The sequence below is a fragment of the Mastigoproctus giganteus genome, chromosome 9 (genome assembly GCF_048544385.1).
Source record: "Mastigoproctus giganteus isolate SK-2022 chromosome 9, ASM4854438v1, whole genome shotgun sequence".
Lineage (NCBI taxonomy): Eukaryota > Metazoa > Arthropoda > Arachnida > Uropygi > Thelyphonidae > Mastigoproctus > Mastigoproctus giganteus.
In genome coordinates, this window is record NC_143583.1 from 187,777,550 (window position 1) to 187,801,699 (window position 24,150).

The 24,150-nt window shown below is 33.0% G+C and overlaps 1 protein-coding gene across 2 annotated transcripts in view; it reads left to right on the forward strand.

The window, feature by feature from the left end:
- Window positions 1-24,150, forward strand: part of LOC150080955 (ubiquitin carboxyl-terminal hydrolase 10-A-like) — a 251,119-nt gene that overhangs the window by 103,422 nt on the left and 123,547 nt on the right. For both annotated transcript variants that reach the window (XM_090381270.1, XM_090381271.1), the window contains exon 6: window positions 370-461. In XM_090381270.1, the coding sequence (XP_090237396.1) occupies window positions 370-461 (92 nt within the window). The remainder of the gene's footprint in view (window positions 1-369; window positions 462-24,150) is intronic.

A 24,150-nucleotide genomic window follows, 5' to 3' on the forward strand; every position in this document is an offset into this window, starting at 1 on the left:
AGAGAGCTAACATGAGCTTTAAATGTTATTTGTGAACTTGATGCGGCCTCCCTCTGCAAAGATAAAAGATTGTAATTTATGTAAGAAATTAGAACAATCATTCTTTAGAATGCTGTTAATTTTAGTGCATATATTACATATTCTGCTTTGGAGATGGTTGAATAGTTCCACGTTGCAGAAAATTGTTAAGGAATTCACAATGCATTTTTACAAAAAAAAGGATATTTATTTAGAATTGAACACAATGATATTGTGTATTTTACAATTTCTAGTACAAATTTTAATTTTTTAAATGTATTATTTAATTTATTTTAAAATATATTTACTTTTGGAGCATTAAAATAATTTTATGCATTTTTAAAAATTTAGAGGTTCTTCAAAAGCTTCAGTTGAATCATGTTTCAACATCGCCTCCTCCAAGAGGACTAGTCAATCGTAGAAACTGGTGTTATATTAATGCTGTATCCTTTTTTTTTTTTTTTTTTTTTTTTGATATGATAAGCTTCTTTTTTATTGTATGTGATCAATCTTGTTTAATGACACATCAGCTAACTTTTTTTCCAGATTTTAGTCAGTTTTATGATATATTTTTTAAATATATGTTTTCAAATATGGACCTATGGACCTACTGAATATATCAGTGTATGCTTTTGGTAGCACTTGTCAGAGCACAATACATTGCATGCTGAACATGTGCTCTGCTATGTTTTAGCATAGAGATCTGTTTCTGTGATTTTTTGCACTTTGTATACTTTTCTAGTTTTTAAAAAAATATTTTGAGTTAGTTATTCTGCTTAGTTACTTTGCAAAAAAGACACTGAGCATGTAGTGTACTTAGGATGGATTTATTTTCTGGGTATTTTTTTCAGTTATGCAGGGTGTAGGCCACCCAAATGAAATTCTTCCATTCCATATGTAGAGAAGTTTGGAAGCAGTTCACACATCTTCAAATGGATGTTTTTCATTCATGATATTTAGAGAGAGTGAGTGAGGGGAGGGTTCTTTTGGAACAGTATGTTTGGAAAAGGCTCCCTATATCAAGTCATGTAATAAGGTGAAAATACTCACATTTATTATTAAACTCCATCTGTGTTCATTGAATGTTTTTTTTAACACTAATTAATTTTCAAAAAAAAAAAAGATTCTATTTTCGTGCATTTCTTGGTGTTTATGAATTTGAATGTGCTGATTCGGAATATGACCTTAAGTTTTTCATAGCATCAGTTGTTTGCCCAGAAATGAAAGAAAAGTAAATATGCAATAATACTATATCTCAGGGGTGGCCAACTTAATTTACGATGTGATCTACTTTTTTTCTTCAAAATTGCCGTTGTCTACCATCTCAAGAATTTCGCTGCACATGGTTAAAAAAGTTAATCAACACATTGAAAAATGTTGTTTATAAATATTAAAATTAAATACAATTCAGAATTCTTATTTTAAATTCATACATATTTAAATTTTTAATTTATGCGAAGTTTGTGTCTTTTCATCTGCCAAAGCTTTCAAAATCAGGGATACGTACTCCGTTAAAGGATCTTCTGCTTAGTTAGAGTAGAGCGATTCTTTGTCTTTGTTTGTTTCAAACATGAAAAGGCCTATTCACATAGATATATGGAACAAAACAGCAATTTAAAAGTTCACTGCATATTATTTACATTTGGGTACTTTTCTTGGCAAACATTTCCAAAAGTCTTTTTCTGATGATCTGGCTTATAGCAAAATACTGTTTCGTAATGTATTAATTACACTTTGAAGTAATATTTTCTGCATTTGAAAAATTTCAGTGATTTTTTTTTTCCTTCAATTTGTTTCGTATCTAAGTCGACATTGAATGGATAAGGAATATATTGTACAATGTCTTTGATCGTTTTAAAATCACTGAATCTGGTTTCAGAATCATCCAAAACTTTCTCGATTTCAGAAACATATTTCTGTCTATTAAATTCAAAAACAGGATTTTTTGCAAATGATCTTGCATATTTGCAAAATGATTGAATTTCTTTTTCTTTGGGATCCTTAGCCATGTCCAAAAATTGATATTTATATGCAGAAATACTACTAATCATGTTACCCACATTTTTATTTTATCCTTGTAATTCCAAATTCAGATTATTTAATTTACTGGTAAAATCTGCCAAAAAAAAAAAAAAAAGAGCCAGATCACACCACCCCGTATACAATTTTTTTTTAAATTTCATTCAGCAAATTTTGAAATCTCTGTAGAAACTTATTCTGACTCAGCTACCTCATATCTGTTTATAATATCAGATTTGGTTAATTTTCATCAAGTTGCATTTTGAAAAGTCTCCTTTTAAGAGATTATCCTCTGATGGAATTCATGATTTTGAAAGCTATGTCCATAACACTTTTAGTATTTAATCTTTTGCTGGCTAACACTTATTGGTGGATGATACAGTGGTAACTCAAAAAATCTGGAAATTCACCATCCTTCTGGCACAATGTGATGAATCCGTTAAGATGCCGTCATTGGTTTGGCTCCATCTGTTGTTATTGATACGAGCTTAAATAGTGGTAATTTAATTTTTTCAATAAAATTTTTGAATGCGTTAAATATATCAAAGCCTCTATAGTTCTTTCTTTTAACGAAAACACACCCAGCAGTTCTTCTCTAGTGGTAGAATTGTCGAAAACCGTACAAATAAAAACGAGCAATTGAGCAGCATCACTGACGTCTGTAGATTCATCCAGTTGTAAAGAAAAGGACACATGATTAGCAATATGAGCATGCAATTGTTCACTCACGTTTACTAATTTTTTCGATGCATTGCATCTCAGTATTTTGAGATAATTGCAGATCTTGAAGAGCATTTCTGATTTCATTTTTGTTCTTAAAATTTTCAAAAAGAGAATCTTATTTCTAAAAATGCGTCTTTGATGAATTGACCATCAGAAAATGGTTTGCATTTTTTTGCAAGAAGATGACTCACTTTAAATGATACTACAGTTACTGTTTTAGTTTGTAAATTAGGTGTCAAGAAGAAATTTTGTTGCTCGAAAAATCTGGATTTAAGTTCTTTTAATTAATTTATTTTTTCTTAGGTCACTATTAGGCGGAAAATCCGATTGGTATTTACCATGGAGTGTGTTGAAGTGCCTTTCTAAATTTCCTTTTTTTGGTATAGCTATGGAAGCATTGCAAATCAAAAAACAATATTTTTCTTTTATCATTACAAAAAAAGTATTATAGTTCCTACTCTTGATGAAAATGATACGTTTTACTCTTTTTCGTAGTATTCATTTTAAATCAAAGTGTATTAAATTAACAGTATAAGTACTGTCCAGTTATTTATATTAAGTAAGCTAAATAAGAATTCGACACATACACTATGCTCTCCACAATGTAACTGCATGAATTTTCACTAAACAAGCCTAGCAGCTGCGCGGTGACAAGAATAGTCACGTGGTTCAATGGATAAAGGAAATATTTAAAATTCGTTGTGATCGACCAAAATTAAAGCCGTGAACGACTTGTTGGCCACCCTTGCTTGTTGTATCTGATTTCTTAACAATGTTTAACTTCTGTACAGAATATTAATCTTTGCTACAAATAAATAAAAAGCATATACAGTAATACCCCGAAGTTACGCGATAGGTGGGTCCGACGAAAATCGCGTAAGTCGAATTCGCGTAAGTCGGGGTACAACTTTGCATATAAATACATATAAATTTTGCTTAATTGGGACCAAGGACTAACAAAAACACTAGTTTAGAAGAAAAATATTAATAAAATTGCAGTTCTTTATACATATTAATACAAAATATGTATTAAAAAAGCAAATGACTTACGTAAAAAAGTTATTTCGATGTCGATGGCTTCATAAAATCTAACAAATTCGTCTGACGACACAGCGCCTTCTTTTTTTCACGCAGAATTTCGTCGTAGCAAGCTAATAATTTTTTTATTCCTTGCTTTGTAGCTATAACGCGTTCTTCGTTGGAGTCTATGTTTTCTAAAATTTTTAAGCCCTTTAAAATTGAGCCCTTTTCAGTTTTCAACCTGTCAAGTTTGCAATTGTCATGTGCTTTTTGCCGTTGCTTCATTTAGGCCTGTAGCACGTGCAATATCACATTGTCTTTCATTTCACTCAAAGCGTTTCACAATTTCATATTTTTTCTCTATCGACAGAGGCGGACTGGCCATAAGCCTTACCGGGGAAACCCCGGTGGGCCAGTGTGATTTTGGCCATAAACCATAGTATGAGGCCACTATAAATTTTCCCGGGTAAGAATTTTTGATCCAGTCCGCCTCTGTTTATCGATAATTGCTTTTCTTTTTCTCTCTGAATCTGCAGTGTCTTCACCAGGACGCTTCCTTTTCACACCTTTTAATTAAGTATTTTACTCATTTTTAGGGAATAAAGCACAATTACAAAACGAGGAGGCACGCTTGATACACATAAACAAAGCTGCGCGCATGTAGCAACTGAATAAACAACACCATAAAGGCAGAGATACACTATTAACACCTCACATTTCTAGGGGTTACTACCATAAAACAATAAAAATCCAGTTGCGTTTCTGCTAGTGAAATCTGTTATAAACTGGTAGTAAACTCGATCTAATTGCATTTGCGATTATACCGATAGCTGGAATTGTGTTGGTTTTTACGTTATTATGGTGAAATGTGTTTCCCCTAAACTGATATAAAAAACATAAAAGCAGCAAAGTTGAATTTTGTTCATCTTTCGCTCTCATTCTCCGCCGTCGCACCGTATATCGATAACATATGAAAAACGACCTTGAAGATAGTGGGCGGCAGCGTTGCCAAACGAAAAAAAATCAAGAACCGCGTAACTCCGAGTTCGCGTAAGTCGGGGTAGCGTAAGTCGGGGTATTACTGTATAAAAAAAAATCACAAACTAAATAGTAGAAACTCTCCTTGGGTTAATCAAAAAAAAAAAAAAAAACTTAAAATGCACATTTTAACATAGTCAGTGTAATCCTCCCAAACCAAAAACGTTACGAAAACTTTATGAATTATACATGCTTTTTTATATTACAGTATTGGTTCACACTTATGTAACACTAGAGAAAGTAATGCTGTTTGATTTGGCATGCGAAATGGTTAATATAACTATTTATGCTTAGACACTGTAATTTGAAGTCTGCGATATATATGAAAATAATACTCTCATTAAATAATCTTTAATGAATGTAATACCCAATTTAATTATACTATTAATTGCTGGATTTAGGTAGTCTGTGACCCTGGTGTCACAGACTACCAGGCTCACAGACTATGTAAAATATTTAGAAGCCCTAAAACCAGGATGTGTTTGATAGGAACAACAATGTGTTACCACCATATTGTTAGAGTTTAAAGAGGTAAACTGAATATTGATGCTCTCTTTAATTTTAAAGAGCATCAATATTCTCTCAATCAAATAAATCAGTATTCTCTCAATCAAATTTCATCAATAAAGAGAGCATCGTGTGGATACTAATGGTGTTGATTGCACACGAACCAATGATTTGATGAATAAATGGACTATGCCGAAAAAATGCTGCGAGTTAGGTCGTGCGTGTGCGTGTGTTGTGGCCTTTCTGCAAAGTTATCTGTACTGAGACATGGTACAGCCAAGTGAGTTGCGTTGCTTTTGTTGCAGAGTTGTTGTTGTTGTTGTTGTTGTTTGGTTTTTAGGAGCAATTAGCAACTAAGGCCATATTGCTCCGTGTGGTCGTCATTCCCTGACCTTTCCGCATCCTCCGTATTTGGTGGTGACGGGCTCAAACCCCGGTCTAATCAAGAAGCTTGCAGAGTGTAAGGAACCTTAAGTGCAAAGTTGGCATTCTGATGGGGCTTATATGAGGGCTTGAGGAACAAGGTTGATGCCTTAGAAGAAATTAAAAAGAGTAACTCTTCACACACAGCTGCCACATAACAGTGTAGGCTACATTCAAGCACCACAAGACACAATGAGATTCTCCACAGCAAAATCTGCTTGTTCCACAGGGGGGGGGGTAGCTGTTAATAGAGACTTATCAGGGAAACAAATGTATTTTGTGAAAAGGATAGGTGGAATAGGGCCAATCACATCTGCTTGAAGCAAAATGTTCTGACATTGTACAGCAGCTATCATCTTTAAGGTCACAAAAGTGATATTATTATACATTCTTGGTAACACTGATATTAAGAGTAAAAGATCTGAGTATTTAACAAGTATAAGATAATGTTGAGAAAAAGTCATGAGTTAGGATTAAATTTGAGAGTGTGCAGTTCTGCTCAGACATAATAAGAGGGAGTGCATGAAGAGCCTTGTAAGTTGATTTGGCCCTGGAGAGACTGTGCGAGGCTCATGTGGTAGAGTTTTGTTCAGTCTGGTCTATGCTTGTTAATAAGGGAGACTTTTTACAAGGATGGAATACGCTTAAATATGAGGGGTGCAAGAATATTTGCTGATGCCTGTGAGGCAGTGTTAAGTGGTCTGGAATCTGCTAGCTTGCGAGTGGGATAGACAGACTAATGAGATTAATAGCAGTTGCAAACAGAGGTTCTGTTGGAACATACAGCAGCCTAGAAAGCAAGGTGTCATGAATTACAAGCTTAGTAATCCTAATATGGCCTTTAGTGGTCTTGTAACCTAATACATTGGTTGTTTTGGTTTACTAAGAGTAAAAACAGTTGCACGTATGCTTGCATGTAAACTAATGCTAGGATCATAGTAAATACATCTGTCTTGAGGAAAGGCAGATGTAGGATAGATGTGTGGAAGTTTGCGTTTAGCCAGCGGGTAGTTGGTTGGTGGAGCAAACTTCCACCCTTTGTTGTGGAAGTTGATAGCCTAAATAAATTTAAGGCTGAGCTGGACAGGTATTTGGAACGAACAGAGGGGTGAAATGGGAGTGGGAGGTTTTTTTTTTGGCTGATGCTGCTGAAGCTTGCTTTCTTGCATCATATGCCTCTGCTAATGCTAAATAAATTTGATATACTGGTTAAGTCAACAAATGTGGATATAGTAGGGATATCAGAGACATGGAGTCACTCGAAGATAAGCGATGCAAATTTAAATATGCAGAGTACAGTGCATACAGAAAGAACAGACAGGGCAGGTTATGCGACTGTCCTCTGACTGATAAGTAGGTTGTGACATCATCATGTAGAAGCAATATGATTCTTATTGCATGGGAGTAATAAGAAATCACTTATAAACATGTAACATGTAAGTGATTTTTATACCTTTTATAATTAAGTAATGCAATCTTTTTCTATAAATAATTTGCAATTTTTTGAAAAGCTGTTCTCGTAAAGTTGAAAACTGTCAGTTTTTCTTTGTTAGGTGTTTCTCAACATATATCTAAACATTAGTAATTAGTTTCCATATCAACAACAAAAATTTTCCTGGTGTGCACACTGAACTGAAAATGCTTAATGAGAGGATAACAGAAACACATTTACTTTTTTTTTTTTAAGTACCTTCATGTAGTTTGACAGTCATCTAAAATATACAATAATGGCATTTTTGAAGTAATCACACAAATGTAATGTAATGTATTTATTGTGATAGGAATTAAAGTAATTTTATTATGGTAATCACAGGTATGTTATCAAAAATACATAATTGCATGAGCCATGCAAAAACTCATAATAGAGAATTTTTCTTTGGATGTACTCTTGTAATAAAATAAACCATTGCATATTATGATTTACTGAACAGAAGTGGAACATCACCAATTTTATTTAATTCTTAAAAGTTTTATTTAATTCTTCTTTATTTAATTTTCTTTTGTTTGGTTTTGAATGCCATCCACTATTTCTTATCTTACAATAATTATTGACTAAAATATTTGTACAAGTCCATACAATCCTTTGCTGTAATTCCTGAGAGGAATGCTGATTACAAATATTTTGAACAATATTCAGTGGATAAAATAATGTTAACCACCTGTTTCCAAGCTACAAATCTATGATTTTTCACATTTAAAAATGTTTCATTAGCATTAGTGGGGCATATGATGCAAGAAAGCAAATTTATATAGCATCAGTTAAAAAAAATACCCTTCCCATTTCACCCATCCATTCACTCCAAATGTTTGTCTAGCTCTGGCGTGAACTTATTTAAGTTGCTGGCCTCGACTACTGTAGATGGAAGTTTGTTCCAACTATCAACCACCCTCTGTATAAAGGTGAATTTCCACACATCTATTCTACAGTTGTCTTTCCTCAATTTGAATTTATGCCCCCTCGGGGTGTAATCTGAACAAGAGGAAGAATCCCGTTAGCATTGAGCTTGCTCAATCCATTCAAAGCTGTATACACCTCAGTTAGATCACCTCTCAGGTGCCTAGTCTTCAGAAGCTGCAGTTTGCAGAACTTAAACATTTCTTGGTAATACCAACCCTTCATTCCACTCACCAATCTCATTTCCCTTCTCTGCAGTCATTCCACATCTTTCCTAAAATGAGGCTTCCAGACCTGTATAGAGTACTCAAGGTGTGGCCTGCCCATTGCCTTATACAAGGGGACAGTCACTCCCTTATCTCTGCTAGCAAAAGTTATGGTTCTGCTTGCATAACAATTTTTTTATAAAAATAAAAGTATATGATACAACTGAAACAGGTGCTTGCTGGGACTATTTTGTCTCCTCTACCTACTCTTCTGATTAAATTAGTCTAAAGAAGTAGCCATCTCTCTCTGTCTTGCACCAAGAATTTTTTACAGTCATATAAAAAACACATTTTAAATTAAAATGTGTCTTTAGATTTAAAGACACATTTTAGCATCTTTAAAAGTGAATAACAGCAGTATCCAGCAATATACATAAACCCCCGCTATTCACGGTATCTGTATTCGTGGTTTCGCCGATTTAATATAAAATGAAACCTAAAAAAAAAAAATGTGAATTTTAAAGCGCCGTGAATATTTTCTGCCATAAAAAAACATGGGCGTGGCTAAAATTATCTTTCCCGGTCGAACAGCGCTCCGTGGGTGGGGGGGTGGGGGACAAAATCGCGAGCGTGGATGTTTCTCGCTAATCCTTGTTCAGTATGTGTTATGCGCTTGTCATGGAAGGTTTTGTCGTTTGCTTTTAATTTATATGCTTATAAATTGAATAAATTTATCAATTTCTAAATTGATATGCTTACAAAAATGATAAATCTACCATTTTGCAGTGTAAAACAGATTTTTTTTTTCGTGTGTTAACAGAAGAAAGTGACTTTATCGTGGACAAGTTCTTTCTAACTCCTACAAAAATATGGCTACGAATAACAAGAGAAATGTGAAAATATCAAAGAAGGTGATGACATTAGTGAATAAAATTGAGTTATTAGATAAAATTTCTAATGGTGAAAGTGTCTCCTCAGTGGCAAAACATTATAAAATCAATGAGTCAAGGGTACGATCAATCAAAAAAAATCGGAAGAAAAAATCCGCCGTAGTGTCCGTGAAAATGCACTAATTACTTCAAAAATTTGCTCTGTAACTCGTGATGTTAAATTAGAAAAGATGGAAAAGGCTTTAAATCTGTGGATAGAAGACCGAACTCAAAATAAAATTCCGTTAAGTTCACTAATCATTCGTGAAAAGGCAAAACTCCTTTATCAATACTTTAGCTAAACTGGTGATAGCACTGGCGGGATAAGTTTTTTTGCAAGCAAAGGCGCTGGTTTGAAAGATTTGTTTGAAATTTCTAATAAATATTACATTTAATATTAAATTGTTTCTTATTTTCATTTCGATGCCATATGCTTGCATTTCACTATGTGCTGTCTATGTACATAGTCATATTACGAAGGTACATATAATACATACATAGACAAAATTTTAGACTAGTTTTTCTTATGTATTTCATACTTTGGAACGGAACCCCTTTATTACTATAGGAGCCATAACTCAGTATTCGCGGCATTTCTCAGGAACGTAACCCCCGCAAATAGCGGGGGTTTACTGTATATTAATACAGGTAGATTTGGGGAAACATTAAAATCATCTTCTTCAACTGAAATACCAGAAAAAATATTAATTGCATCATCATTCTTTACAGTTTCATTATCATCAATGGTAAGTTTCTTTGAGGTTGATATTAATGGTAACTGCAATAATGTTAACAACTGTAAATTTTTTCCTCTTCAAATAATTCAAATAATTGTCTGATTGAAACATGCTGGATCCTGACAGTTGGCTGTATTGTCCATAAACCTCATCTTCAAAATATCTATTTGAAATTTCCCAGGCAACAAATAAGTCATGCAGTGAACGAACAGTATTCTGTTAATTCTGATAAATTATATGTAGTTAATTTTAAAACAAAGTGAGTTTCCTTCATGAATTTTCCTTTTGTCAAGTTTATTAGATTTTCTTAATTATGAAGCCAAATAAGAAATATCTCCAAAAATTGCTTCCTTACAGTGGATTTTGCATTTTCTGTTTGCTCCTTAAACTTTTCGTTGTTGGTTTTTTATTTTTTTTATGAAAATCCCAAACACGAGAGGTATTAGAACCTATAGTACTTAGTACTGTGCTTGGGTTGGAGGTTGAGAAGACGAGAGAAAAGATATTTATTGACATTAGACTTGAACTCCTGTAGACTGTAATTTTCAGGAAAGACATGTGAAGGAAGGTTGTTCCAGAAAACAGCAGTTGAATGAATAAATGAGGAAGATGAAAAGTTGGTTCTGTGAGTTTGAAATTGGACAGCAAATGAATGTTGGCTGGTGGCAGCACGTTCAGACTGTTTTAAAAGAGAGTGGGAATTATAGAATCCAATTCAGAAGTACAGTGCCCATGGAAGTATCTGTGGAAAAGGCATGCAGCAAAAACAGTATATCTATGAGACAGCAACTGGAGAGACTCTGTTAGAGATGAGTCATTAATTAACCTAACTGCCCTCTTCTGAATGGAATCTTGAAGCCTGGAAGAGGTTTTGGGGGCAGTGCCCCAGATGTGGGAACAATATTCCATGGTAGGGCAGATTTCAGATTTGTACAGAGTGAACAGCTGTTTGGAAGAAAGGTAATGCCGAGAGCGAAAGAGAAAACCAAGGTTTTTAGATGCAGAGGAAGCAATATTTGTAATGTCCTTGTGCCAGGAGAGGTTAGAAGTCAGGGTAATGCCTAAAAGAGATATATCAACTTGCCTAGAATCGGAGTGTCACCAAAGATAAGCATAGGAGTGGAAGAATCCTTTTTGTGAGATATAAGACAAGACTGAGTTTTAGAAGGATTGAAATCAACTAAGTTGTCTTTGCCCCACTGGAGAATTACCTGGAGAGTGGCATTTAAGGAATTGGTAGCAGATTTTCAAAAAGTTGAAGCTGGTTGAGCAGGGCAAGGTTTCTCAAAATGGAAAGTGGAATGCAATGTGCTATCATCGGCAAAACTATGGATAGGATTTCCAGTCAAAGGAAGAAGGTCATTAAATATACAAGAGGAAAAGAGTGGGGGAAAGAACTGAACCTTGGGGGACACCAGCATTAGAGGAGAAGTTAGAAGACAGAGAGCCATCTACCATCAGTGAGCGATCAGAGAGAAAACTGGTAACCAATTACAAAAAAAATTAGAATTAATTGGTTTTGACATTAATTTTTTAAAAATTATTAGACCTTTTACTGTCTATTAGTCTATTGCTAGTTCTTATAGACTGTTTACAATAAACACATTAAAAATTTGAGTAACAAGTTCTGTCTGTCAATAGTTGTTGGCCACAATGTTTTTAGAGTTAAACCATAACCAAATTTTATCAGTTTTTCACTTTCTATAAGAAATAATTTTCTAAGTATACTAAATGAAGCTCTTTGTACCACTGATGGATTTTTAAAGTCAGTAATAAAAAGCTGAATCCCTCAGTTTTTACATTTAGCCAGTTATTTTTTATGCACTTAAAAATGTGTAAAAACATTGCTTACCTAGAAATTGGAGTGTCACCAACACTCTGATTGTTATGCACTTAAAAACATTGGCCTTTTTGGATCAAGTGGATGGGAGTATACTGTAAAAAAAAAAAAAAAAGTCCAGCTATTATCAACCCACTGCAGGATGGAAGCCTCCTCAACAATTCATGTTGAAGGAAATGGACCATAATCTACCACGCTGGTCCAGTGCGTGTTGGCAGATCGACCATATTCAGCAGTCAGGGGCTTGAACCCCGGTCTACTCAAAGAGTGTGTGCTACTGCACTCCCGCTCATGCCCACTCGGCTACGGAGGCCGTTGAGTATTCTGTACTGAATGTAAATGGAACTGCAAATTGACAATATTTTTCTATTGATGACATTGTTATTTGTAATAAAGCAAATAACTTTGGCTCATATTTTTCAATCTCTCTCTCTACACAATATGTTTTTAAAATTGAAACAACTTTTCTGCCATCATTTTGTATGCTGGCAAAATACAAACTTTATCCTTAAAACATGATAAAATGCTTTGTATCATGAAAACATGTGCTGTTGTAGCAGCATTAACAGTCATGTCATCAAAGTTACCACCCTTATAATCAATGAATGGTTGGCTATGTATCTCGTCAATCATCACTGTTACAAATTTTTAATGCTGAGATAAAGCAGTTAGGTACTTCTGGTTTTATGTAAGATAAAAATGGTCAGAATTCTCAGTATTATCTATATTTGAGCACATTTTTTATTGTTTTAGGATGTGATACTTCACATCCTAAAACAATAAAAAATACTTCAGATAAATTTGTAAGCATGAGGAGATATGAAATATAACAAAGAAGAAAATACAATGAAATTACATTGTGGGGCTCAAAAGGAAAATCCTTGTTTTTAATATGTAACCCTTTAATAAACATAACTTTCAATTCACTATCAGCAATATAATAAAAAAATTTTGTGGCTCCTTTTTATTGAATATGGGGGAAAAAATTACATATGAATAGTTTTCCAAAATATTCCATAAACTCATCAAAATTTTGAAAGAGTATTTTTCTTTATATCTCTTGCTTTCAAGCTTTCTTCAATGCATTATTTTTATTGTGGCACCTTCTCTTTCCAAGTTCTTCTTTAATGGTGCATTTCTAGAAAGTGAAGATGTTTTCCTGCTAAGATACTGTGGATAATTGTTAAAGATATCGGGTCCTGCATCTTGTAGAAGCCTAGGTTTTCTCAAAGGAGCTGACACCATCTAAACTGTTTCTTCGTAATCATATTTGTTTCCCATTGTATATCAGTTTTCTGAAAATGCTGATGACAAACCTACAACCAAAGCTGATATTACTTTTAGTGTTTATGAAAGTCAATATGTACTAACATAGGATTATTCAAATTTTGTGCAACCCAAAATGAAAGCTAATTTCGCTATTTTGGCTAATGTATGCATTTCCTACAGAACCATATCTGTTTATTGACTGGAACTTGAGTAAACTATATGGTGATGGCATTCTTACTCTGATCACCCACAAAAGGGGAAATTTTAACTTAAATTGAGAAAGGATCTATGCAGAAGAGGAAAACTTGCTCTTGGCTAGCAATTAATAGATTGTTTGAATAAATTTAAGAAAGCATTAGACAAATTAAGGGAATGGACAGTGTTTGTTTCTTTTTTTTTTACGATTACTTGATTTCATAATCTGGTAGCAACGTAATTAACTGTTACTATCATATAATGAAATTGACAGTAACAGCATTTTTATTATTAGTAACTAGATCAGGCAAATTTTGAATAATCCTCTGCTATGGAGGAAATCTACAACTTAAAACCATATTCATTAGTATGTTTAGAGTGTTTCTTGGAAGATATTTAAATGCTTGTTTTTGGTTTAAGAATATCTTGAGTTTTACTTTCCATTATTAATTTATCACAATATTCAAAAATATTAATTTCTACTTCAGTAGCTTGAAATATTATGGAAATTCTTAAAATTAAGAATTTCCATAATATTTCTTCTCTTTCAGATTATTCTTTTTAGCCATTAGCATTTTAAAATTCAAAAATGGATATTGTTTCTTCAGAAATGGTTTGGTCAGAAATTCATTATTCAGTGACAAATGCTTTGCTGGCTTTATTTTTAAAGTATCTATTGTTCAATATCATTAATATGTTATACTACAAATAGAGGCACTGCATTTAAATTTTCATTTAGTATTTGGTTTTTTTTTTTTTTAGGAGCATTAGCAACTAAGGCCATATTGCTCCGGGATATGCGGTGGTCATTCCCTGACCTCTCCGCATCCTCCATATTTGGTGGTGACGGGCTCGAACCCCGGTCTAATCAAGAAGCTAGTGCTACACACTGCTGCTCCTTCCCACCTGGCTAGGGAGGCGCCTCATTTAGTATTGAATGAATACTAAGAAGAATTACAGTGTGGAAAAGAAGTTTCTCACTGCTTAAATGTACTGTATAAGTACTTCATTATTTATCACAAATAAAAATCTGCATTATCTGTAATATTAATAAATAAATTATATTTTGTTTATTGTCCTATATTCCAGTAAGTAATCATAAAAACATAAGGAAACCATTTAAATAACTATGAGTGACAAAATTGTTTTATGCACTTAATGATTTGAATGGAAAAAATCTCGTCTGTAAATTGCTGATATCCATTTACTTGTAAATTTCGGTTATTAAGAAATTTAAAAACATGTAGCTTATTCCTTTTGTTCTAATTACCTCAACACCTAGGAACACAACACTTTCTAACTGGTTATTGTTGACAAACAATTGTACCTATATGAATCTAAGAATCTGCACATGTACAACAGCATGAAGATCAGCAAAGAAAGACAGTGATTGCCTCTTTGTGATGATGGCAGCAACAAAGCTTAATACAATTGTTTGGCTTTATTATTCAGAGGGCAGTGGTTATGCTCTAAGTTAAGAAGCACATAAAATCTAAGGCAATACATCCAGTCAACATGGCGCCTCCGTAGCCAGGTGGGAAAGAGCAGCAGTGCGTAGCACACGCTTCCTGATTAGACCGGGGTTTGAGCCCATCACCACCAAATACGGAGGATGTGGAAAGGTCAGGGAATGACCACCGCATATCCCAGAGCAATATGGCCTTAGTTGCTAATGCTCCTAAAAACCAAATAACAAAGAAACAAACCAGTCAACATGGGTGGCCAGTGCTGAGTTTACTCAATTTGGTGTGGCACAAACACGAAACACAAAAATAAGAGTAAGAGTGTGTTGTAGGCCAAATAACTGTGACGAGTATGACAAATAACTATACAGACAAATAGAGTGGGTCAGTAAATCAGAATATCTTATAACAGAAGGTTTTAACTTTCCAGGTATTGACTGGAACTTGTGGACTGGTCATTCACTTAGTAAGACTTTTGTCGATTTAATGGATGGCTGTTTTCTGCACTAGCACTTTAGAGATGCAACGGGAGAGCGCATGATACTTTCGATCTTATTATCAGTGGTGATTCTTCATGCATTAAGAATCTACAAATAAAGAAAACATTAGGTGACAGTGATCGCAGTGTATTGATGTAGGATTTACCTAAAAGATGTAACTGCTATTGAAAGCAAAAGAAGGTTTATCAAAAAGTGATTACACTTTTTAAGTATAATCCTATTTGGAAAGCAAAAGTGATTACAGTGTCACTGTTTTTAAATTCTATCCAATTGGACCAACTGATGATGTTTCCAACAGTAACTTCTAAATAGAAACATTTCAGCGAAGTAATTGTAAAAGCTTTATTAGGCTTTTTATATCCACTAAGAGTTAATATTTGACTCTGACCTAAGTGAATATCAGATCGATTGATGAGACTCATTGAAGAAAAGAAAAATTCATGGGATACATATAAATTATCAGGTGATACTAGTCTGCAATCAAGTCACAAAGGAGGTTAGCAAAGCTAAGGTATATAATAAGAAGCCTAGCAAAGAATGCAAAGAAAAGCAGCACCAGAAGGATAGGAATGAATCATGTTTGTCCACTATTCATGAATAGTTTAACTCTAGGTTACTGGGAAACTGAATGTACAGTTTGCATCTATGGTCACACATGGGAAAATTTTTTAGGGATGGAGATTAGATAAAGGTATTGTGATAATTGAGATGAATTAGAAGGGAGGGATTTGGGAGTTATTAGCCAGGCAGACATGAAGTTCTCTGAGCATTATTGACAGGTGGAAACAAAGGTGTGTGGTACCTGTCAATTTATCAAGCATTTGTTTTTAGAAATAGAGGTCATAATCCCACTGTATAAGTAAATTTTATGATTACGTATAAAAATGTAGAGACTGCACCTGAAAAAGACACTAAGTTTCTTGAAGAGGAACATTTATATGCAACCCTGTCTTTCGGTCCTTTCTAAGAGATTTCATATGAGATCTCTAAAATGGCTTTCATATGAGATCACTCATAAGAGCAAAGCTTGAATATGTAGGCTTACAGAGCATCTCAGAGGAACTTATTAAGGTCTGTAAGGCTCTGAGATAATTGAAAGCGAAATTGTTGTAAAACACTTATAGAATATTCCGAATCTACTGGCCACATTCAAATTATGACGGAAGAGATTTAGACTGGATTAAAGGAAGTTTACTTTTACCCGGTAATTTGTTCATTATGGAAATAAGTTAACTCTTTTTGTAGTTGAGACCAACACCTTGTCTGAATTCAAAGGAAAAGTCAGCTGGTTAGCTACCTAGGTAAGAAGGGAAGTACTTACATAGTTTACATTTTATTATTTTATTTATTAATGTATTATTTATTTATTTTCTTTTTTTTTAGCTGCAGTAAAAGCTTAAAGCTTTTTTGCACTGTTTGGCTAATACTAAATACCATTTCACCTTGGAAATGGAGTGGGGCAGAACTGTGACAGCATTTTATTGACTTTTTAAATTAGATTTTTATGAACACCTGCTGATAATTTATGTTAGAAGATTGAAGGCAGGTTCAATTATTTTGATGTTTTAGCCTGAACATTCCTAATTTGCAATAGTATTATATTTTTTTCAGAGAATGAGTTGACTCAGAGTAGGTTAGAAAGTGTGCAATAGGCATGTTAATACTTACTGTATATCTATAATCAATTAGATTTTCTTAAATTCAAGAAGAAAAATTGAGCATTAAATTAAATTAAAATAGCATATATTAATGCTATTTTGCAAGGTTACAATATTCAAAAAAATTAACACCAGGTTAACTCTTAAAGTACAATGCAGAAAAAATCTATACTAATACCTTAATATTTCAAGTGATATGCCACATCCTTTTGAGAAACACGAATAATGTTTGAATCACTGTTATCTGTGAAAAATAAGGTATTTTAATACTTCAGTGTGTTAGTATTTGGTGAAGAAATATTGAAACAGTGTTTTGTGTTTCTTCTCAAATTTGAACATTCATTATCTATGTGATGTGATACAAATCATATATAACCAGTAGCTAGATTGGTTTGAAGAAGTGAGAATAAGCAATTTGCAAATTTTCCATTAACGGTGACACTGGTTTCCTGCAAATTCCAGAACACTTGGACAAGAATATATTAAAAAATAACTATGCAAAATTGCATTGATTTAAGTAGTAACCTTCTTTTAATCTGGCTCTGAAGTTATTCATTAGAGATAAGAATTTTAAATACCCATCTAATGATGGGTAATTATTGATATGGTATACATAGTTACTTTGGTGGTACTAAGCTTAGCTAACCATTCTGAGAAAATTTGGTAGCATGTTGATCCATTAAATCTATTCAGTTCTAACATTATAACAATAACATCTAATAAGGCTAATTTTGACTTTTATAAGTTGAATATTGTAATTTCATTTATATCTTTCTCTTCTTTGAGGATATGGTATATTTATCATTTCCTTGACAATGAGAAAGGACAGTGAATGTGGTTATCCAAGCCAATGACAAAGTTTTTGCTGTTATTGGAAAAATTTACTACTACACAGTTGTTACTTATTATTTTTTCAATTAAGGAAGTTGGTTTCAACCTTCCTAATATTATCTGTTGTGATTTTTGTATTATAGGAGTTGTTGCATAAGTCAAGTACAGCACAACTATCACAAAGATAGCTGTACACCAATAAGTATTAAACAAATCATAAATAAAACCACGAAGTAACATTTTTTTATTATCATATATACATTATTAATTTACATAGATTAGTTGTATAAAAGCTAACAACACTATCCATTTGTACTGAAATTCTAGTAACTTAATTGAATGATCAATTTCAAAAATACAATAATATAAGTCCCCGAGTTCTTAACTTCTGACTTAAGTAAATTTTTTTAAATTTTAGGATTGTAAAATTTAAAACAGTAAAAAAACTATATAAATAAGCAATTAATAACGACGAAGATGGCATGCACAAATGAGATACCAAATGAGTAACAAATTTACAAGTTTAAAAAAATAGGTATGAAGAGAAGATTCTGAAAATTTGTTTTTTATATGACTGAAGATTTCTGTGAACAGGACACATATTTCATCATAATAATGTAAAAACCCACAGAATTCCAGCTATCAGTATTATCGCAATTGTGATTAGACAGAGTTTACTACCCGTTTATAATGAATTGCACTAACAGAAAAGCCCAATAAACCAGAAAGTTCAAATTGTTTTTGTTGTTTTATGGTCGTGACCTCAAGAAATGTGCTTTAGTAAAATGTGAGCTCCCGTGAAGTGATAATAGTGTTTCTGCCTTAACCCTGTGAAGTTATTTACAGAAAATTTCATTTTGACTGTTATCATGGTGCTGACTAAGAGAATAAGTGACAGCGATACTAGAAAATCTACCAAGAAAAGGAAAACGATTGATTTTGATCAGAAAATTAAAATAATGATGTATGAAAAGGGTCAAACATTAACCAGTATTGCGCAGAATTAGCATCAACAATGAACACAATAATAAAGGCCAGAGACAATAAGAGAAGCAGTGAAGGGTCAGCACCAATGAAGTCAACTATAATAATCAAAGCTACGGAATTCGTATCAGTTTTTACAGTACAATAACATGCGTTTTTTCTTCCACTCTGTGGTTACTTCACTGCTGTCCTCAGATAAAGTTTTTAATTGAACTAATTAAAAATACAGGTAACCCTCGTATAACACGGTAGTTTGGTTCCTACAAAATCTCGTATAATGCGAAACCATGTTATATGGGACTAAAAACAAGTACAGAAAGGGGGGGGGTACGTTCCAAAAGCTAACAAAAATACACCTTTTTTTTTATAACTATCAGAAACTTAATTTTTATAGTAATAATAACTTAATATTTTAACTTTATTTTTATAATAGTAGTAACTTAAATAGTAATAACTGACAAATTTCTTAACTTACAAACTGTGATAGTCATATGTCCGATAATGTACGTTCATTTAATTTTCTTCATCTTCATTGCTGCTAAGCAATCTCTTCTGAAGCATCTAGATTTCGTGTACCTTCTGCTCTCTTTAAAAGTCATGAACTGCACATTTCAAAGTCGCAATTTTTTATGGTCTCAAACAAGCACAAGTTCAATAGCATAGAACCCAGGGATCTCCCAACAAAATACAGTGGACTCCCGCTTTAAAGGTATAAAGCACAAATTTAACTATATACCTTACCAATTAACAAAGTTAAATGATACATGAAAATCAGAAGAATATTTTCCAGTTAGCAAATTAAAATTAATTTATGCTTACGTACATAGCTTAATTAATACGTACATACTAACTAATTGATATTTCTGTTCACTGACTTTTTTGTTTGTTTTAAAATTTATAACAGGAAAAATAATAAGCAATTAATAACAAAGAACACGGCGCGCTCAAGTGAGATACGCAGTAACAACTTTCTGAAAATTTATTTATGCTTTTTGTATGATTGAATATTTCATGGAAGGGGAAAAACATTTCACCACAATAACATGAAAACCCACAGAATTCCACAGGTCTTTTCTGTTAGTGTAATCAATTATAAATGGTTAGTGAACTTGATCTCTTTGCGTTTGCTATTGATTACACTAACAGAAAAGACCGATAAGCCGGAAATTGTTTTTATTGTTTTACGGTAATGACCTCCAGAAATGTACTTTGGAAAAATATCCCGAAGGCGATAATGACTAGTGATTCAACAGCAGGGATTCACAAAAAGGAATGGAGGATATTATGGGGTTTTTATAATTTTGCCATATCAGGGTTATAGTAGCAATGTTTTATTAGTCCTTCCCGAGTTACGTAAAACTCACTTACTTAAGCTGTCCTGGAACGTATGTCGGGGACTTACTGCATCTCAGAGGGAACTTATTAAGGTCTGTAAGGCTCTGAGATAATTGAAAGCGAAATTGTTGTAAAACACTTATAGAAAATTCCGAATCTACTGGCCACATTCAAATTACGAGGGAAGAAGTTTAGAGTGGATTAAAGGACGTTTACTTTTAGCTGGTGATTTGTTCATTATGGAAGTAAGTTAACTCTTTTTGTAGTTGAGGTCAACACCTTGTCTGAATTCAAAGGAAAAATCAGCTGGTTAGCTACCTAGGTAAGAAGGTAAGAACATACATAGTTTACATTTTATTTTTTTATTTATTAATAAATAAAAAAATAAAACCCTAGAGCTTTTTTGCACTGTTTGGCTAATACTGAATACCATTTCACCCTGGGAATGGAGTGGGGCAGAACTGTGACAGCATTTTATTGACTTTTTAAATTAGATTTTTATGAACACCTGCTGATAATTTATGTTAGAAGATTGAAGGCAGGTTCAATTATTTTGATGATATAGCCTAAACATTCCTTATGTGCAATAGTATTTTATTTTTTTCAGAGAATGAGTTGACTCAGAGTAGGTTAGAAAGTGTGCAATAGGCATGTTAATGCTTACTGTATATATCTATAATTAATTAAATTTGCATGAATTCATGAAGAAAAATTGAGCATTAAATTAGATTAAAATAGTGTATTTTAATGCTATTTTGCAAGGTTACAATATTCAAAAAAAATTAATGCCAGGTTAACTCTTAAAAGTGCAATGCAGAAAAAATCTAGACTGACACTAATATTTAAAGTGATATGCCACATCCTTTGGGAAACAGGAATAATATTTGAATCACCATTATCTGTAAAAAATAAGGTAAAGAAATTGAAAGTGTTTTGTTTCTTCTCAAATTTGAACATTCAAATTTCCGAACTTGCAAATTTCTCCATTGACAGTGGTTTCCTGCAAATTCCAGAACACGTGGACAATCGTATATTAAAAAATAACTTATATGCAAAATTGCATTGATTTAAATAGCAACCTTTTAATCTGGCTTAGAAACAGTAGTTATTCATTAGAGATTAGAATAGTTTAAATAACTATCTGAAAATTTTGATAAATATATTCATTTTATGTGATATTATGGCCCTTTATCTAATGATGGGTAATTATTGATATGGTATACATAGTTACTTTGGTGGTACTTAGCTTAGCTAACCATTCTGAGAAAACTTGATAGCATGTTGATCCATTAAATCTGTTCAGTTCTAACGTTATAACATTAACATCTAATAAGGCTAATTTTGACTTTTATAAGTTGAATATTGTAATTTCATTTATACCTTTCTCTTCTTTGAGGATATGGCATATTTATCATTTCCTTGACAATGAGAAAGGACAGTGAATGTGGTTATCCAAGCCAATGACAGAGTTTTTGCTGTTACTGGAAAAATTTACTACTACACAGTTATATTTTCATTTAAGGAAGTTGGTTTTCAACCTTCCTAATATGATCTGTTGTGATTTTTGTATTATAGGAGTTGATGCATAAGTCAAGGACAGCACAACTATTACAAAGATAACTGTACACCAATAAGTATTCCTGAACACCAATAAGATTAAACAAATGATAAATAAAACCATGAAGTAACATTTTTTATTATTATATACATATTATTAATTTACATAGATTAGTGGTATAAAACCTAATAACACTATCCAGCTATACTGATATTTTAGTAACTCAGTTGAGTGATCTATTTCCTTAGCAATATTTTTGGCACTCAGTTTTCTTGTAGTCCATTTTGCTTTCCTTTTTAATAAAAAAAAAACCCCATCTGTAATCTCCCATCATGGCATTATTCCAGTGACCTTGGTATTGCTTTTCTGTCATGGATATGTCCTGATAAAAGCATCCCCCCTTACTCATCACATATAATTCACAAATTTTAAGATGGGAATGAAGAAATATTCTCAAACAGATTCAGTAGCCCATATCCTGATAATTGCACTAAAGTTGACATCAGTGATCCATAATTATCTTCCATCAGTCTTCCAAGAAATCCAAGCACAACTGCTTGTCAAGCTGCTAGTTCAGTATCCTGTAGCTTTGTTTCAAATACATCATCTCTGAGCACAGAGTTACTTTATTTGAGGCTTAGTGAAAATTCCTTCTTTCAATTTTAATCCAGAGCCTTAACAAAATTCTTCATTAATCCAAGCTTTATATGAAAAGGTGGAAGAACAACAACCTTTTTTGGTTCAAATAGTGGAACATGTTTTTTATTACTTCTGCTTGGAAAAAAAAAAAATATATATCCTTCCTCTTTTCCCACTTCTGCAGAATATAATGTTTTTCTGTTGCGGGACTGTCGCACAAACAGTAAACAACAGTATTTTACGAAACCTCCTTGTAGCCCAATGAGTAATCCAGTTACCTAAGATCATCACAGACATTCCAAGCAAAGTCATGGTACTTTATTGCACTCAGGATCTTGGACATATTTTCATGTTTCTCTGAAGTTAGCATCATGAACTAAATGAATTGATGAGAATGCATTTCCATTGTGCAGAAAAACTTCTTTTAAACTTAATTTTCAGGCATCAGAAGGTATATACATTCATTATGATTGTGTTTAGTTCCCAGTTACATGTTAAAAGTTTACGGCATAACTGAGAAGGCCCATAAACTTTCAAGAGTTCATTATGGAAAGGATTAAGTCACACACCTGTCCTTCAGCCCTCCTACAATCTATTTAAGACTACAATAATATTTTAGTTAACACCAACCAGACAGGAATTGTGGCTGAAATTTAGAAATAGTAAAACAACGTCTGACCACATAGAAAAAAGAATGACAGGAATGGGAATAAAAATGCTGAAAACCAGTGACACGGATGTTTCTTTGCAGGTTTCTAGAAATTAAAAATGAGTGAATCGAAGAAATTTTTTGCAGAAGTGAAAATTCCATGAACACCAGTGAGATATATTCCCTTGATTGGTAAAAGCTGTCACAAAAATGTTTTCTAATGAGAAATAAATGAAATTACCTGAAAAAGAATAATAGAGGAATTTAGCCTCTGATGCTGCCCATCTTTTCAAGTGGGAGCTGTGAGGCATTCCAGTAAGTAAAGGACAAACAGCGTTTCAGTAACCTTTCAACCCAGATGAGTCTGAGTTGAGTGGATATAGCCCTAACACTGCAACTGCTAAGCAGACACAATGCAGACCAGGGCCCGCATTGTGTGCTTGAAACCACAAAAATTGAAATAGCAAATATGCTGACTGAATATAAATATTTAATAACAGTGTCTCAAGTCAGGATAAAGTATCTGACATTACAAACTTTAATAATAAAGATTATCCCATAATTAAAAAAATGAGTATATTAAAAATGAAATTAATTTTGGAGAAGGTACATGTATAATTTAGAATATGTTGAAAATTAGTTTTTCTTCCCCAAAATTAATTTCATTTTTAATATACTCATTTTTTACTTGTTCCAGTTATAGAGTAGCTTTCACATTGGGCTGAGTCAAATGCTTTGTTGAAATACAAATTAACAGTGTTATAATTATTTCTTCTATCCAGCTGATGAGTGACTACATCGAAATGGCCAAGCAGGTTGGTTAAAATAATTTTTCCCATAACAAAACTGTTATATCCTTCAGAGTTCCATTTCCATGTGTTGCACTTTTGAATATTGCCTCTGTGTTTTCCCTTACCACTGAAGCCAAACTGACTGCTCTTTAGTTATCCACTTTGGTTTATGTATTGGATATACATTGTACTTCTCCAAGTCAAAAGATACTTATCACAATTTAACATTAATGGTTTAATGCATTGTGTTGCTGCCTCTCAAAATTACAGAGTTATGCCATCAATTCCAGGAGCTTTACTTGTCTTTAGTCTCTAAAGTTGTAATAAAAATCAGTAATATCAATATTCCTAATTCTGCTCGGGCACACCTCTCCTGAAATGTGTAGGATCTATCATTTGAAAAGACCAAAGCAAAGGACTTGC